Below are 19,424 nucleotides of genomic sequence, written 5' to 3'. Positions count from 1 at the left end.
ATGGGGCGATATCGGATTAAAGAAGGGGACTGACATGGACTCACTAACAGACTCACATCATATCTACATCACACCTGAGATCTGTCTTTAGCCTTTAGCCACCTTCCTCTGCCGGAGCAAGTCACAACCCACGCAATCCTGACACACTAAATCCACTAGGACATTTCTTTCATTGTGAATTTGATTTAATATACTCTAATGGCTATAATGGCTAGACTAGGCTGATGGAATAAAAGCAAAAAAAAAATACTTTTAATTGAAGTGTTAGTGTTAGGCCATTACACCTCAGGTTGAATTATGCTGCCTTGTCAACATCCTGTTCAGTCGAGTGCCTACAATACATTTTAAGTACGTTCAATTCAGAGTCAGATGTGTTCCTCAAAATATACAAAAGCTACAAATGTCACAACCAAATGAGCCAAAATTGCATAGTCAAGTGTCACAGCAGTATCCTAAGTTACTCTGTTTTTCTATTATTCGATTCTATCTTCATGCATGTATATGTATTTCTAAATGTTTGTGCATCTTTGTGCTGCTTGTTGCAATATATGCAGGCTATTGTGACTGTGGGGATAATAAAGAAGTCTCTACTCTACCCTTTAGGTAATTGCGCCGTCACATAAAAATAAGTAAATATCCCCACCTGGGCTGAGCCAATCGCCCGCCTAAGTGGCTTAATTTAACCCCTGCAGCCTTGTCCTCCCCTCAGGGACCCCCACAAGCTGCCCCCCCCCCCGGCCGCCGGCGTGCGCTCACCTGTCTGGTGGTTGATCTGGAAGTGGCGGTCGGCGTGCAGGAAGCGGTAGGTGAGCCGCGCGTTGGGGCCGCTGTCCCGGTCGGTGGCGGCCACGCGCCCGAAGCCCGTCCCCGCCGGCAGGTTCTCCTTCACCGCCAGGAACACGCGCTCCTGCGTCAGCCGCGGCGCGTTGTCGTTCTCGTCCGTCACCGACACGCGCACGGTGGCGCTGCCCGTCTTCTTCAGCTGCCCCTGCCCGGCGCTGGCCAGCACCGTCAGGAGGTACATGTCCTTGGCCTCGCGGTCCAGGGAGCTGCGCACAAACAGCCAGCCGCTGTCCGGCGCCACGCCGAAGCCGGCCGCGTCGCCGTCCGGCCGGAGGTGGTACACCGGGTCGCCGGGCGGGGAGGGGCCGGCGTTGGCCGTTGGGGGGGTCTCGCGGTTGAGGGCGCGCACCTGCAGGAAGCGCGTGTTGAGCGGCGTGCCCTCCTTCAGCTCCACGCGGTAGCTGACGGTGTCGAACACGGGGCCCTGGGCGTTCTCTGCCTGCACGTGCACCACCAGCGTGAGCACGGAGCTGCGCTGGGGCGCGCCGCCGTCGCGCGCCGTCACCCGCAGGTCGAAGCGGGGCGCGCTCTGGTAAGAGAGGCTCCCCACCAGCCGGATCTCGCCGCTGCCGCGGTCGATGCTGAACATCCTCTGGACGCCGCCGCCGCCGCCGCCGCCGCCACCGCCGGGGGAGGACAGGTCGAGGTCAAAGGTCAGCTGTCCATTGGCGCCGGAGTCGGCGTCGTCGGCCTGGACGCGGTACACCACCGCGCCCATCTCGGTCTGCTCCGGGAGCAGGAGGGACTCAGAGGAGGAGGGCAGGAAGAGAGGGGCGTTGTCGTTGACGTCGGCCACGGTGATGCGGACGCGGGTTTGGCCGTAGGCTGGGGGGCTGCCGCTGTAGGCCTGGAGCTCCAGGTCCAGGACGGGCTGGGCCTCGTGGTCCAGCGGCAGGCTGGTCCGGAGAGCCCCCGTGTCAGGGTCCACTGAGAAGTAACCGGTAGGATCCCCGGAACTAATGGTGTACAGGATGTCCTTGGGGGAACCTGCTGAGAGACGGACACCACAGGGGTGGTTTGAGACAGCCTGCTAGGTACTAAACCAAATGCCCACTTTATGTGAATGTCCTTTTTCAGCCCTTTGAAGCTGTTTTGGAGTGTTTCCAAGTCGATAAATCTGTAAATGATTTCCATATACCACTTGAACATGGAGTGGAGGATTGATGTGGTTGTACAGTTCTAAGTAGTAGCCAACTGCGAGGTGCCAGGATGATATTCTGTTGGTGCGGAATATGTGATCAGGTTACTGATAGAATCCATAATCAGATCACTCCCAGCCTTGGGGGTTATCCTGTATGAGTAGGTTGGCAAAGTCGCTTTGTACTTTTAGTATGCTGAAGGTTTCAAAGTTTATAGCTGCGCTTCAACTTAACATAAAAATGGTTGGTTGACCACCTAAGTTGTTACTGTAAGGGTGCATATTTGCATGTTAAGTATGTAAACATGAGTGTGCTTGTGTTGCAAAGTCTGAGTGTAAGTTAGTATTGAGTAAGTATGAATAAGTAAAGGGTTTTATGTTAATATGTTAGAGTTCATTGGTTGAAATCCTTAAATATAATATCTGTTCAATTAAGTTACTTGTGTAGTATTTCTTAAAGGCGTATACTGTATGGAACTCCTCATCCTTGCCCTTATATTGGACGCCAGGATTTATGAACATGCTAATATGGCACACTCCTAGAAACTACTGACTCTCCTAATAAACTGATGGAATTTATGCTTTTGTAGCAATTCCAATAACTGTCTGGAGTAAATGGTCCTCATTTATATAGTGCTTTTTATCCAAAGCGCTTTACAGTGTTGACTGACATTTACACATTCATGCACACATTCACACACCGACGGCGGCGGCGGCGGCGGCGGCGGCGGCGGCGGCGGCGGCGGAGTCAACCACGCAGGGCGACAGCCAACTCATCAGGAGCAATTAGGGTGAGGCGTCTTGCTCAGGGACACCACGACACTCAGCTAGGAGGAGCTGGGGATCGAACCAGCACCCTTGCGGTTACCAGCCAACCCGCTCTACCTCCAGGGCTAATGCCCCCCCCATTTACCATTTACCATTCTGGAGTAAATCATTCAGAGTTCACTATATACATGGACATCAGCACATCATTTTGGGAAAAATGTTTGTCCTGGTTAAAGCTGTGATGGCAGCAAAAAGAACATCCTTCACAAAAACATTAACAGATTCAGATAAATTGTGGTGATGGGTCATAAATTATGTTCTTCCAGAAACGGTGGTTAGTATCCTAAAAATGAACTGCAACTGTTGCTTTTTGCCATTAGCTGAGCTTAACATCTCAAGAGACACATTTCTGATAGTTGGCTATAGTTAGCATGGGCTATTATGCGATTGTAAATGACTGGGGGAGCAGGTCAGTGAGTCGCTATGGACTAATAAATCATTACAGCAATTATAATTTCTGTAAGTATCAGTGTGTAACCAGTAAAGGTTTTGTATAACCATGTGTGTGGGTGTGTATGTGTGTGTGTGTGTGTGTGTGTGTGTGTGTGTGTGTGTGTGTGTGTGTGTGTGTATGTGTGTGCATGTGGGTCGGTGGGTGTGTAAATCAAAGTCCACTCACCTATTTTAACGCTGGCCTGAACGACGCCCACCAGCACGCCACGCATGGCGTCTTCGGACACAGTGAAGTGGTACTGACCCTGCTGGAAGACAGGGGGCGCAACCACGCCTGCCACCACACTGATGTTAACCTGCGCATTGACGGGGGCGACCAGGCCACCGCCATCTTGCGCCGAGATCGCCATGGTGATGACAGAGTTGGCCTTTCCGTGGAGCGATCGGGACAGGGAGATCACGCCTGCGATATCAACAGCAGGAGGTTAATTGACTTTATCTAGTCTTTAAATGTAATAGTCGAACACGGTTTAATAACTTGTATATTATAGGCCTTTATGACAGAGGTGTCACCCAGTGACGTTATCATCATTGAGTCAATTATGGGTCAAAAGGCATGCCAGCAGCCATGATTAATGTCAGGAGATACAGCTTTGGTCACCCCCATCTCTGTGATAAAGGCATAAAGATGTTTATTTCGGGGTACCGGGACCAAAGTTTTTAGCCACATGTTCAATAAAACACTAAACACATGCCCATAAGGAGACCACTTAACCATACCTTCAACATGGAGATCATTCTAAGTAGTCGTAATCATATAATAACACTAAGCGGCCATCTGGTTCATTTGATCGAGCCACAACAAAGCCTATTTGGTGTGTAGTTGATGCTACATACCAAGATTCATGCTGATTGGTGAAATTCTCAAGGTGGCCATTTGAGTTTGAGTTATATATATATTATAGAAATCCATTGTCTCTGCAACCCTCTGCCTTTGCAACCAATCTTCACCACATTGTATGCAGTTGTAATTAAGGTGGAAGGATCCTAGACTATTGATTGGATGCTTTGAAAAAAGAGCGGGGGGCAAAAACATTTGGTCCAACCAACCGGTGTCCTTGTTGAGGGTGAAGTACGGCGAGGCCCCTCCCGGGGCAGTTCGGTACGTGACTCGGCCGTTCTCCCCAGTGTCGGGGTCGTAGGCCATCACCCTGACCACCGAGGTCCCAGGTGCACTCTGGGTACTCAAACTGACGGCGTAGCTCACAGGGTAGAAGGTGGGCCGGTTGTCGTTGATGTCCACCAGATCGACTTTCACGTACACCACCGAGCTCAAGCCCCCCTGAGGAGGGGGAAATACAAAACACAAAGCTCTTTTGTTATGTTTTTTTAACCGGCGCACTAAATCACAGCCCGAGCGGCCAGAAACGCACCTGAAAGCGCCGCTCCGAGGACATTAACGGGCGCACATATAAACCAGCGGTGACCCTGTTAATGCAGGGCCTATGACGGGGCCTCTAAAAATACAGTCCCAGTAGGTTTAGTGGAAGGATACAGATTAATAGTTTCCCTTAAGTAACGGCACTATGTCAGGGGATGAGAAGGCCTGTCATGGACACACACACATACACACTCAGACACACACATACATACACACACACTCACACACACACACAAGCCCCTCCACCATGGTCTGTTTCATAGACTCTTTAACTTGAAGAGAAAATACATTGCAGGCGTTTTATTTGCTCCAGGTGTTACAAAAGAAAGGGGGAGGCGGCAGCCCAACTTGTTAAATATTACGGCTTGACCGGCGAGGCATTTTCTAAATCTGATTACTTTAACATGGCCGCTGTAATCCCTCTTTTTCTCTTTAGTGTGTTGTATGATTTGGCCAGGAAGGCGCGGGATGCTTCTATACAGGAAGTGCTCGCCATCAGGAATCGCTCAACCATCTTTTTTAATTTGGCGGCTTGAATGAAAGCCTTGTCACGCTGTTGGCTGCCACTTCGCCATGGTTAAAGGGATCCCCCGGAGGCTCCACGCACTTATATTGACTTTTTTATTATTTAATCATTTAGCAGACGCTTTTCCACAACGTGGGGGCCTTAGGGTTTAGGGCATCTTGCTCTAGGTTGCCTACAGGTTAGGCTGTGGACATTGTAGTAGTTCGAACCCACACAATCCTTTTTTTTTTTCCGTTTGCTCCTTCCCTTTTTTCCCGGTCTATTTACGATAGACCGGCAGTTGGAAATAGTAGTGGGGTGTCATATATCATCATCATCATGCTCACTTCTCGGCTAGAGGCGGCGAGAGAATGGCCAGATGGATGGGTCATTTCATGTTATAAATTATGTCACAGATAATTGGTCACTTCTGTCTGAACATTCAGAATCAATGACACAGAACCACGAAAGAATCGCCGGCACAGGAAAACACCTAGGAAAACCTACGGCGGAGTTTCAACAGAACCGCAGTAAATGTCATCTGATCTTAACTTTGATTAAGGCGGATACTCTGAAAACCGAAATGAGGCGGAATGCGTTAAGGCGGCCCTATCGCCGCCGTCTTACCCCGTCCACGGCGTTGACAGTGAAGTCGTAGCTGCTCTGCCCGTGCTCCCGGTCCAGGGCCAGGGAGGTGCAGATCTCCCCCGTCTCCTTGTTGACGGAGAACTGGGAGGGAGGAGCGCTGTTGAGGCCGGAGCCCAGGGAGTAGCTGACGGAGCCGAAGGAACCTCCGTCCGCGTCTGACGCCGTCACCTGCAGGAGGGGGGGGGGACACAAAGACAATGGACCATTGGTTCCACCGGGATGTACACAAGAAACTCTATCATCCAGAATTATCATCCCCTCAGTGTAACTGCTCTGCAGTGTAAAGAGTAACAATGCCGAAGTCAAACTGGCTGCAACAGCACTATCTATGGTGAGACAATGATGTAAAAGATCATGTTCATGACTGACATATACAAGGACTCGTGAGATGCCACCTTATTGAACTCCCAATGAATACCTCATCTCTGGCCTCATTGCAGTTTCTTGTTCCTCCTTAGGAACTCATGAATAAAACAGAAATCAATGAATTTGAACTCCGACCGGCGTATTTCAGAGATTTCCGGGCTCTGTCTAAAACGTTCCACGGTTAAATAAGACATTCCTCCGATGATCCTACAAACTGCCACATTCACTTCCCTATAAAGCATTCATTTGTGCTGCCTATTCCACTTTCTTTGTGGCCATCAAGAGACTGAGAGGAGAGTAAAGTCGTGAAATCACAATTTCACAAGCAAGCGCTTTATTCAACACAATCAATCTCCTCCAAATCTATCACTCTCCATCTGACTTTGTGTATATTTATTCCTGGTTGCCATGGTGAAATGATATTGAACGATGCAAACCGATAATTTGGGGATGATTTAGGCTAAAAGCAGGTAAAGCAAGTAAAACAGGGGGCAGAGCATTTAGAGACCAGGGAAATTATGGGGGAGATTTTCTGCAAGACGGGGAGATAAAATCTGAACTGGGTTAGAAGGGACATCTGAGCTGAGAAGGGCTTCTAGGCCAGAACAAGGCACCAGGTGCTTACTAAAAGCATCTTTGGAAACATTCGTTGATGTTTATATGAAGGGGAGTGAGGGGCCAAACGGGCCCTTTGGCAGTGAGAGCCGCTAGACTGGGGAAGAGGGAAGGAGAGATGGTGAGAGAAGGAGGGAGAGATGGAGGCAGGGGTGGAGGATGAGGACCGAATACAAGGTGCTCACAGCGTGTTGAAAACAGGGAGCAGACATGGACGTGGATGCCTGCCTTCCACAGACGAGCAGCGTACTCAAAGTGAACTCCTCATTAGGAAAGCATTTCATCACTGGGCTTCACCGCTGTGCTAACTAGCCCAACACCCTCATTTTCCCTCGAGCCCCTGATGCATCACAAATGGTTAGGTGTAGGTGTTACTTTTCTACAAAGTTTAGGATGGTTCTTACAGTATCATATTGGGACATTTAAGTTTTGAAATACGGCACGGCTAAGGGTGGCTATGTGAAGCTAAAAGTTCAGAGATGGCAACGGTTCTGGCAAGGTTTCCGTGCAGCAAATATCGGGGGAAGGATCTGACGGGGTAAGCAATGCGTCAGAACCAGAAAGGTTTCAACCAAACCCTACTGTGCCCTATCACACGCTGGCGGTAACGCCACACGGTACGACTCAGGGCAGCACATCCTGCCCTCACAGCTCCTCGTCTCCGGGCGTGGGTGGTCCGCTTCCATTAGGGCTGCACACACACACACACACACACACACACACCACAGGCTCCTACGTCGTCAGGCCTCACCATGCGGAGGTGTGCCAGCGCTGGCAGCAGACTCAATCACTGAAGGAGGTCCCAGGACGCCACCAAAGCAAACAGGCCAATCAGAACGGACCCCTGGGTACCGCGCAGGGATAATTGTTAGCAAGTGTTGGCTGCAGTTCATATATTGCCAGGCGATTGCAGATGGTAAAGGCATCACTGGTTGATTACCAGCACTGTCCGGCGTACGCACAGAGTCCCTTTTCAGGAGAACCAGATCTTTTTTTTTTCTTTTGTGAGGGGGAAAGAAGGGCCTGCTCCTCTCTCTGGGTTCCCACCTCTTGGTGCGGGAGGAGGTCCTCCCCCTCCAGCATAAACAGCAGAGTAAGTCATCAGGAGCCGGGCCAAGAACAACACACCAAACCAGACTTATCAAAGGCAGGCTATTTTTAAAGATGGCATCGCTGTGAGTGTGTGTGTGTATATGGAAATCATTCATTGGGAGGTGATGTGGATTTGGCTGCCGTCTCGGGGTCTTCACGTCTCGGGGGCCCTTCGCGTCTTCACAGGGCCGAGACGGGAGGGGGAGAGGTTCGGGGGAGGCCATGGGGGGGGGGGGGGGGGGGGGTTGTTTCTCCCCCACCACCCTTTTAAAGAAGCCGGGAGAGAAGTATGTGGGAGTGATGGGGGAGGGAGCCAGGGAGCTGGCAGATACACGCGCCAAGACAATAAAAATAATAAAACACACGAGCACCAGGGGGACAACCGGGAGCAACGCTGTCATTCCCTACGGCACGATGCCCCCGTTAGGGTTTGAGACGTATTTTTACCCCCTTCACCATGAGGGGACGAGTTATTAATAAGCACGGTACTGCTGGTTACTGCTTTTTTTTCAATGACGTTTTCATTCTTTTTTTTCTTTCTTCTTCGTCTTTTTTCTGTTGGTTTGAGCTACAGTTGGGGTGGGAATGTGCTGACTGTATGTCCTCTGGGTGTCGGGGAGAGAGGAGAGCGATGTAGTGTCTACGCAGGTGTGGGTGTAGCAGAGGGGGGAGGTTGTTTTGTGAGCTCCTGCGGCTGCTTGTTGTAAAATAACAGCCGAGAGAGAAAGTGTCTCCGAAACCGCTCAACGGTTTTTCAATTCCCCGCAGATCAATAAGTGAGGTATTTCCTCTCTGGTGGCGGGAATCCTTCACGAGAGCCGTTGAATATTTCAGCAATTTATCTTTTTTTTTGTGTCAAACTACAGACACCCACATGAAAAGTATGGTGGTTCTTTTTTTTAAGGACATGAACATAATATTTCTTCCAGGGGACAGAGGAAGTCAAATAAGTTAAAGGAAAAAATAAACATATTTCTTGTCACGTTCGATACTTTGAAGAAAAAAATAGGTTGTGGTGGTTTTCGACAAACCACTATTTGTCTAACTTTGGTGCTGTTTGAAAAAAAGTGTGGTAGAAATGAAAAGTGAGGCCAAAGTTAAAAGAGTCTAGAGTTATATTTCCTTCGTGGTGGAGGGGTATGGGCGGGGGGAGGGAGGAGGAGGGGGGAGAAAGGCTAAACTCTATGTGTATTGAAGGAACACATTGTTCAGATAGATGACTATTATTTACAGTATTTACTATTTTGCAGACAACTTTATCCAAAGCAACTCAAACTATATAATATTTTGTTTTGTTTTAGATACAGTACATGTTATCAAGGAGCAGGTAGGGGTTATGGATATGCTGAAGAAATTACCTAAATTGGGGATCGAACCGGCGACCTTTGTGATTCTCCCTGGGAGTTCAAAGAAGAAGGCGTTTCGTGAACAGGTTCAGTTGAAGTTCACCACTTCTATAAGACCTTGCTTCATGGTCCTGTCCAGCTCAATTAGTCATTAACGCTGCCAGGGTTAGGGGTTCGACTCCCACTTGGCCCACCCATGCTAAGAATGTATACAGTCACTTTATCGTACCGCATATAGAATGGTAAAAACGCATACATAACATAGGCCAGTTTCAAACACAATATTCCTATTCACGAATATTATAATTCATTCATTATTTAAATGTATTTTGAAAGCCTTCTGCAGAGTGGGTAGTTCTGGCCAGTATGGTTCACTCTGCCGCGGTGCAGCTGAGCAGAGTGGATATGCTACAATTGTCTACAATTATGCAGCCTGCCAACCAGCGCCAGGAATATAGCACACAGCTTATTTCTGAAACTATATGTTGAGGCTGGCAGGGGTAATGTTGTATAAGTTAAGTGCAACACTGATTTGGCCGAACGTAAAGAAAAAATCTGCTGCTATAATCACATTTGCATAATTCGCCAACCGCTATAAATAGTATCGCCATTGAAACAATCATTCTATTTTGAAAATCACCAGCGGTTGCCATTACCGCTCCATTTCCATTTGGTGCATAATGGGCCCGTATCGATGTCATACTGTAGGAGGGGAGACCCACCCCGCTCAAACCTGATGGGGCTTTCAATGAGCCCAGGAAAACTAGCCAAACCTCAAATCTTCAGCCACTAGTTCACCTTGCAACTACAAACTAAAACCCCTGGCCTCTCTACGTTTAATATCCGTAAATAGAAGCCAATGGGAAGGATAAAAATCAAACGCGAGCAAGAAGGGTGGAGAAGAGGCTGTAAATCTCTCTGAATGGGACCAGACTTCCCTGGACTGGACGACTAGCTGCCCCGTGGAAGCATGGTTGAGGGCAATTCGCTTCACTATGCAGAATACAGTTTGATTGATCATTCATTTCTTATTTCACTCGATTCTACAAAACCCATCTCCGGGCACGGGCAATCATGGTTCCAGATTAAAATATCTGCAATATATCAAGGTCACCTTTCGTGTGCCTGTAATATGTCAAAATAATATTATTCTGCGATAGGGTAGAGCTGGCCAACACAGATGGACACATATGCTTACTCCGAATCAATTTGCTTTTGCAAATATTTAGGTTCTCAGCCAAGCATGTTCAAATAATAATGAGAGAAGATCTCAACAACCTGCCTGTGATGACACAGAACGTTGAGCAGCTTGCTTTTTAAAATATATCTCTCGATTTCTATTAGCTAGCATAGCCGCTAACAGCGCTGTGACGCTGTTAGCTGCTACGCTGGCACTTGGTACTGCTGCACTGGGGTTCAAAGGGAGATGGCAAGCAGCAGCCAGCAGTGCTCTCTCTACACTCACTACGTGTGAGTGAGGCATGATGGGAGCGTTCTTATCGATGGCGAGGGGAGAAGGGAACGCCAGGGCCAGCTTCTTAGTAAAACAAGCTGGGAGAATCCAAAGATAACTGCGTTGCGGTTGGTTCCCCCTGCTCAGATTCCTGGAGCCTGCCAGACCAGGACGCGTCTGTCCATCTGAGATTCACTTAGAGGAAAAAAAAGAAGGAAAAGTGCTGGACGTTAGGATATGTTTTTCCTTTTACATATTGTGTGTGTTGTGTTCTAAATTTAACGATTTTGGATGCTCCAGAGGCCTGTTCAGTTCTTTGAGGTCTAGGGCCCGGTTCTCTGGTTCAGGTCCTGGTTTTGTGAGGTCTAGGGCCCGGTTCTCTGGTTCAGGTCCTGGTTTTGTGAGGTCTAGGGCCCGGTTCTCTGGTACAGGTCCTGGTTTGGTGAAGTCTAGGACCCGGTTCTCTGGTTCAGGTCCTGGTTCTGTGAGGTCTAGGGCTCGGTTCACTGGTTCAGGTCCTGGTTCTGTGAGGTCTAGGGCTCGGTTCACTGGTTCAGGTCCTGGTTTCGTGAGGTCAGAGCGAACGCCAGCCGCAGGGAGAGAAGCTGGGCTGGGTTCCCGGTGGCTTTCTATATTTAGACAAAGAATTTCCCAAAAGGCCAGATTAAGCCCTTGGACGTGATGGACCTCTATGGTTACCTCCATCTTGTTTCTACATTTTTGAGGACAAGGCCAAAGCGTGTACGAAGGAGTGACCCTATTCGCCCTTTGCTACCTCTCTGGCCGCCATGTTGGACGAGGCAGGAGGCACCGGGGTCTGGCGCAAAATTGGATCTGGTTGGTCTGAAACCATCTGAGCCAGGAAAGCAGAACAGAACAAGAGAACAAGAGCAGTCAATGTACAGTTTAATCAAGCTCCTGGTATTGCAGGATGTACCGTCAAACAAATTTGGAGTTAAACAGCCAATCAGGAGCCAATCTAAATAGGGAGCAAACGGCTGAGTGCGCATGGTTAGGCCAGCCTGCAACGGATACGATCAACCACATCAGTCCACTCGCACATGCTTTTACCATGGCATGGATGTTTACACAGGCACAAGCCTACGCACACTCACACAGGCTCGTTCTCTCACACACACTTACACACAGGGGATCTCTCTCTTACACACACATACACAGAAGGGTTCTCCCACTTAAACACACAAACACACACACACACACACACACACACACACATGCACGACAAGCTCTCCCTCACACACACACCAGACACACTTTCACACAGGTGCGCTCTCACACAAACACAAACACACACACAAATACACACACACACTCACATGGCTCTCTAGACACGCAGAAACTCATTGAGACATTGTGGAAATAATGAATTACACATCACAAATGTTGGCGATCCAAGTGGAGCAAACAAAAAAAAAGGGTGGGAGACATGTTTGAGATCACGGAGGAAATTCTGTTTGTAGTCGACAGTCAGCGCAGAACATCAACCCGGCAACCAACAATGTGACGCAGCCCCAAACAGCGCAAGCAGACAACGCAAGCAGACCACGCAAGCATGCAAGCAGACAACGCAACCGGACAACACAACCAGACAGTGGTTGAACAAGAAAATCCAAGGACAAGAGATCAACATTCGGAGATCCAATTTGCTGTAACACAGAACTGGGTTCTACTTTTATCAGTGTTGAACGGAGGGGGGGGAGTGGTTGTTTTTGTGATCACCTCTAATGTTAGACAGGTCTTAACAGGGTGTACTCAGTACCGAAGCAGAGATACAGAAGAAGAGGAGATTATGTTGGCCCCAGGGAGAAATGATAACATGGGCCGAGAGAACTCCCCGAGACTGCAGAACAGGAAGTGATCGGGGGCGCCCTGTATCTACCCCGCATGCTCTGGGGAGCCGGGGGTGAGATCCTGGGATTTTAATCCCAATTAAATGCAACTCGACTATTGTTTGTTTTACACCTTCCCACTGAAGCCCGCGCCCACCTCCTCAAACTTATTAGTACTTTTTTTTGCGGCGCCCGTCTGCATCTTTTTGTGGAAAAGATGTGTCTGAAGAATAACAACTGTCCTCCCACGACCAATTAACCCTGGGATTTCTTCCTCTCACCTGAATCTGAGGAGAATAAGGTGAGAAAAAAACATTTCAAGAGCAAAAGAGACGGCTGCAAATTGCACAATGCGGCTTTTAATACTAACAGGAGACGTGAAGGAAAGCTCACTGCTGGTGAGATGGTGAGACTGAAGACAAGGTTGGAATGTCTTCTGAGAGAGAAGAACGAAGAACAGAGTAGAGGGCTCCCACATCTCTCCTCAGGACGGAGCCAGCAGCTTCTCAGGTCAGAGGCTTTGAGACGTAAGATCCACCCTCTACACCACAACAAAGCCTGACCAGAGCCTACCACCACCAGCATCACCAAGATGGAGGTGGAGGAAGCACCCCCACACAGCACTGAGGAATATCACAACACTAACCAGCATCTCACTGGATGAGAGCAGGCTGGATTCAGGCCTGTGTGAAAGATTGCGTTGTTACTGAAGAGATACAAAAAATATGTTGATGATCCCTGTGCCGTCTGCCAGGCTCGTGCAAGAAGTGTGAAAATCAATTTGGATAACTCAACTTAAAATAAATTTAAAATGGATGTGCAGTGTGAGAGAGGATGAATAAACTTCACCAGATGTTCAAATACGCTAAGCATGATGGGAAAGTTGGAATAATTCCCAAAGAGCTGATGAGAGGAGAGACAAGTTTCAAGTTAAATAAGTATTAAGTATATCAAGTTCTGGAGAAAATGCAAACAGAGGATTGGGTGGTGGTAGTGATGGAAGTGAATATAGTTGTTGAGGTGATGGTGATAATAGTGGTGGAGGTGATGGTAGTTGAGATGGTGAGGGTGATAATAGTGGTGGAGGTGATGGTGGTTGAGGTGGTGATGGTGATGATAGTGGTGGAGGTGATGGTGGTTGAGGTGGTGAGGGTGATAATAGTGGTGGAGGTGATGGGGGTTGAGGTGGTGAGGGTGATGATAGTGGTGGAGGTGATGGTGTTTTTAGGGAGGGTTATAATAAAGATGCATGAAGTCGAAAGAGCAATAATAGTTTCTCCTAATTTTACCCAGAGAATCTTCAAGTTAGGGTTAGTATCAAAATGAGGGAGTTTATAAAAACACATTACGTTGCTTTTCAAACGGGTAATACCACTGGGAGAAGAACAGCCATCATTTCTAATCAAAAGACCTAAGAAACGCATGCTTCAGTAGAAGCTCTTCTTGGAACCACCAGAACAATCCATTCCAGCTCTGTGAAGTCGACGGTGTGTCCAGATGTCCATTAAACACATGGCCGGTGTAGGGAACGCATCTCTGCCAAGTGCTGTATACATGTCAGGATCAGTGAGTGTCTGTTCACCGCTGCCTGGCCGTGACCTCAACGCGACCTCGTCTTACCTCCTCTTAAGAGTATAATGTTCAGCCACGCCGGCCAAAACGCATCATCAACGACTGTACTTTCTTATCAGAATGATTTATTTTATAATTGTCCTTGCCCATTCGGGCATGCTACCAGATCTGAACTGTAAATGGACGTGAATGGTAACCCAAACCTCTGATCCATAATCTTCCGTGGAAGAGTAGCGATAATAGATCTGGAAAATCTGACGATAATCATCTGAACTGTTTGCTCTTTGACCCTTTTTGGGACAATTATGCATTCTCCGCTGCTGATAGAGATCCAAGGCTGTGTGCCAGTACTGCAGAAATTAAAATTAACGACAACTTCAACATCTAAATGGACTGTTTCATAATATTTTGACATTGTAAAGAAATTTTACCATACCATGCGTTCATCGAACAAGGGATGCCAAAAAATGTTTGGAAGTTTTGATAACTTATTTCAACAATAACACAAAGTCAAATCACCTTTGTGTTTGTGTTCCAGAATAAACCAAGTCTGTGTCGGCGGGTGTGTTACATTTTAACCAATCATAGTGCAGTTGAGCCCTGATCTACTTCCTCTTCCACCAATCAGATTCTAAAGGATCAAATCACGTTGTGTCCCAACCTAATATCTTGTTTAACTTGAACATACAACACACTACATACACAGTCTGGATGTTGCTTCACGCTGTCATTAAATACAATAAAACACTACACTAAATCAACACAGTTTCATTAACTGGAACTTTTCAGCTTCCTGTCTCTGTAAACAATCACACGGTGACATGAACTAGGTCGTATACAGGCCCATATCTCCATGGGAACACAGCGGGGAGAGCAGTAATATGGGCTGGGATAACATTACACCAGGAGTCAAAGTGCATGTGTACACACTCATACATACACACACACATACACACACACACACACACACACACATACACACACAAACACACTAACACACCGATGCGCGGCTAGGTCGACATAAACATGCATGCACACTCACGCAGCCACACACACTTCCGTCTTCCATATTGCTTGTTTAATTTTCTGGTGAAAAGTTCTTCCTGTGAGTTATATGTTTTGTTGATTTGCTGAGGCACATTTCATTTCCATCAACATTAAGGTATGGAAAGGTCAATTTTCTCTGAGGAAGAGGCTGAGGTTTTGCAACATAAATTGTTGAAGTAGAGGGTTATAGTGGACAGCCCCCAGGATGCACCTACATGCTTTTACAAATGGTCAAAGGTTATCTGAATACCTCGGACCAACCTCATTGTTTGTGACAATTAGCAACAGATACTGATTTCGAAACAATTTTCGGCTCAGGAAAGTGATTGCATGAAAGACACCACATTATTTTAGTAGAATATTAACAGTTAGAAAGCTCTATAGTCTATAGGACAGCATCTCAAGAATCCTATTATGGCCACTGATGTGGTATGACAGTCAGCTGTTTTATATCAGTTATGGCTTGCAAAACCTCCACTTATAAAATATGCGTCAAATTAAACTATATATATGCCTGAGAATATAGGCTATATATGTGGGTTCAATTCCTAGGTCATTTGTGGGGACCTTCTGTTTTTGATACGCCTACGCTAACACATTGTTGGGTTGATACTAGCCATAGGTTCTCTGGAGTTTGGGTTCAACAGGAGCGTCTGTCTTTCATCTGGACAGGGGTGTCTGGAAGTGGTTACGTATCAAACTATTGAAGGTCCAGACAAGGTGCAATGAAAAGAGAGACACTTTGTGTTTGAGGGGGAAGCTAATCTGCGTGGTGTGGAGGCATGGCTTGGCCTTGTTACTATATGGTCTTCTGTGGTCTGTACCTCATGATGTAGTGCTGCGTTTAGCAGCAGGTATTGGTGTGGCGGTGGAGCACCGGTTATTGTTTAACAGTAATGGGGAAAAAAATACTTGAGTGGAACATGAATGAAACTAAATCTTCACACCGACAAGGGTAACCGATTGAATGTGCAATGCTGCACTGCTCTTTGACTAAGTGGTGCTGTAGTGGCAGCCCTCTGAAAATAAATAATAGAAATGGGGACGTTTTTAACAGCGCTCTGGTGAGGGATAACCTTCACGAAGTGGCGCTCTATGACTGAAAAGCCCGGAGGTAACAAGACACTGGCTGATTCGCAGTGCTCAAAATGTCGTTATGGATGACGACTTCAAATCTTTTCCCCAAAAATGTCATTTACAGAAAAAGGGCACAGGAGTGTAGATGCCGGCAGGGGGTCCACGGAAAGTGTTTGGCATTCCAGTGAAACAACCTTCATGACCCTGATGGAGGGCTTCATTCCTGAATAGGTCGTGAACGTGTGAAGCACCTCACCACACCAGAAAGACCATGTCCTCAGATCACACAGAGCACTTTCAAGCAAGATTGAGAGTAAGAAAAATAAACACAAGTCAAAAACATTAATTTAGAAAACTAAAGTGGACTGGTGTGTGTGAGCTTAACCTCCCCGGCCTTCTGTCGCGACAGAGGCAGCCCTGGAGGCTTAGCTGATAGACCGGGGCTTACAGCATTACCCTGTTGGTTTTCCGGAGGTCAACTGGGAGGGAGCAAGCTACCTAGCGGTTCATGTAGTGTACTACCCCCCTGCTGGTACAGCCAATTAAAAAATAACAAAAGAGAAAATAAGCAGTTAGATGGTGGGTTAGATTCCAGTTATTTCCAATGAAATAATAAAAAACAGCCAATGAGATGTGAAGGTTGGACTCAAGAGGCATGGAGGACCTTGTCTTGAAGTCTGTTGCCATGATATAGCCTGCAGGGACGGACATGTGCTTTAAATTAACAGGCCTCAAGTGTATCTTCTGAAGGACGTGATGGTTATACATGTGGGAATCTTTTTCTTGATTTCCCTCAGATGTTTTTGTTTCTTTTAATCATCCAATAGCCATGAAGTGAGAATGAGTAGTGGTTGATGATAGGGTTGATTGTCAATCAATGATCCCCTACATTTTGTTATCCATTATCTCATTATGTGCCACTATCTTATCTCACCTTATCTTATCTCAACTATTCTTATTTTATCTCAATCATCTCAGCTTAACATCCGTTCTTAACTCTGACATTGTGTCTCATCGAATCCCACTTCATCTTATCTTCCCCAAGACTTGACAGCCTTGCTTTAAAAAGACAAGAGCACTACCGCTGTATCGGAATGAATAGACATCCTAATAATACCAGCAACAATAATGAGCAGAACCACCCAGTCCTATCCAGATCCTCCACCACACGATCACGTCAGTAAGTAACTCCTTCACAGTCCTCAGGCTAACCTGTTCAGACAGAACCATGTGAGCAGAACCTCTTCCAGAGGGCTGACGTGATACTCTCTGATCATCTCAGACTGCTACTTATTACGGCTGACCTCTGAAACTAACTAACCTCCTGCTCCATCGGAGATCTGGACCACCGGGTATGCAGTCGGGTCCGGGGGGGAGGGAGTCGTACCCTGGACCCTGGGCCCTCCCTCCCTCTGCCCAACCCGGGAAAAGGGTTCAGTCCGAGAGAGCTAGCTAGCTTCTGCTACTTTCTGTCTGCCTCCAGACTTCAACCTCAGTGCAGCTCCTCGGGGCCCCTGAGTTGTTTACTATTCAGTTATTTAGCACACGATTATTATATCCAAAGTGAGTTCTATTCAACTTCAGATGTATGTCCTTAAGGAGCAGGCAGAGGTGAGGGCAGTTGCTCTTAAATGCCGAGGTAGACAGACTGTAGACATTGGGATCCTTTCATCTGGGAGTCAAGCACCCAAACCAGCATCCTACTCCCACTGTCTCGCCCCCTAGACTGACCTCAGCTGCTGTGTGTATCCACCTGTGCTCTCGGTGTGCGTGCTTGGGTGGGAGTGAAACTAATGGTGCGGTACCACACACACACACACACACACACACACACACACACACATACTCACACACATCCAGCACATGTGGGGTGCAGAGGTACGAGACCAGGCTAGGCCTAGCACTATACCGGCTAGCGCCACATCTGCGTGGGGCTGGCTGCCAGTGCCCGCTGAGCGTGGCATGCACAAACACACTGCAGATGGAGAGCTGCCTCGCGGAGACCCATAAAACCTGTTTGATGAGGTGGGGGGGGGGGGAGTGAACCTACAGAGCCACAGGGGCACACGACGCCACACGCAACAATGCTACGACTAGCCCAGGGGTTTCATTGTCTTGTATCGCTGTGTGAGTCATCGTCGATGTCTAAGCTAATAGCTGCGTACCGCAGGGGGTCTGGTCATACGCTAATTCCTTTTGGAGAGCTGTGGTAAAAAAGATGTGAGAGAAAAGAAACAACTAAGCAAAGAAAGCAGAGTGGTGTTCAAGTACGTCGTGCTACACTTGCGAAGGATCTTTTCTCTTTAATAATGTCTTGTTATTTGTATGCATCACTGGAGAAAGGCGGTAATACACATAATCAACTTCCTCTCAATTAAAGTTCATATTCGCCCCATGGAGGACTTTCCTCCGCACGCATAATGACAAAAAGATTACGACCGCGGCGGCAGACTGAACATCCAGTTAACAACACAGATCGGCATCGGGGCGGATACACTAACCGTTCTTTGAGGTCCTTTAAGCGACCTCAAAAGAGGCCCTTTTAGGGGCCGGTTTCAGTGGGGATCAACACAATCCATGGAACCAATCGACACAACCTGCCTCCGCCTCTTTACCACACTTACTTTACCAAACTACAATTCCCAGGTCTAGCAGGCAGGAAATTGAAAGCTCTTGCAAACAAGGTGGCTTCCAATAGATAAGGTCCAAAACGTTGAACGTGTGTGTGGGGGGGACCTCCGGGTTTGCCGGGTAGCTTTGTCTTAGAAGAAAACCATAATTAAACGTCGGAGAGGAGTGGCAAAGATACTATTGTTGTGTCAGTGATTCATGACTCACTGTTTTTGTTGTTGGTATCTAAACCTCAAAAAACGGCCGCAGAGAAATTTACTACAAACCTCGTCGGACAAAAACAAGGTCTCGGAAAAGCAACCGCGGAAAAAGAGCTAAGCGATGCGTTTAATTGCAAGTTGCTCATTAAACTTGTTTGTTTATTTTAGTGGTGTCTCTGCTTCTCCATCTTGCAACACAAGCATTGCTGCTTACAGTGGTATTTGTGATGATACCAAAAAGAAAAACAGAAAATAGTCATTTGTATGTTTGTTCATGCTTCGTTTCACCTCAGCTTCCATGGCTTCTGCGCAGCTGCCCTGCTTGGCTACATCAACAAATAACACAAGGATCTGTTTCGGTGCTTTGCTTCAACGCCAA

The 19,424-nt window shown here is 47.5% G+C and overlaps 1 protein-coding gene across 1 annotated transcript in view; it reads right to left on the bottom strand.

Annotated features, from left to right (window-relative positions):
- dchs1a (dachsous cadherin-related 1a) overlaps positions 1-19,424 on the bottom strand; it is a gene marked incomplete at both ends in the record, with an annotated part of 89,580 nt that overhangs the window by 22,156 nt on the left and 48,000 nt on the right. The window contains 4 exons of the mRNA XM_084466375.1: positions 757-1,833; positions 3,429-3,665; positions 4,313-4,544; positions 5,776-5,964. Of these exons, the coding sequence (XP_084322501.1) occupies positions 757-1,833; positions 3,429-3,665; positions 4,313-4,544; positions 5,776-5,964 (1,735 nt within the window). The remainder of the gene's footprint in view (positions 1-756; positions 1,834-3,428; positions 3,666-4,312; positions 4,545-5,775; positions 5,965-19,424) is intronic.

This window comes from Micromesistius poutassou (assembly GCF_964030765.1).
Source record: "Micromesistius poutassou genome assembly, chromosome: 4".
NCBI classification, from domain to species: Eukaryota; Metazoa; Chordata; class Actinopteri; order Gadiformes; family Gadidae; genus Micromesistius; species Micromesistius poutassou.
This window is presented reverse-complemented; position numbering and strand designations above follow the sequence as displayed.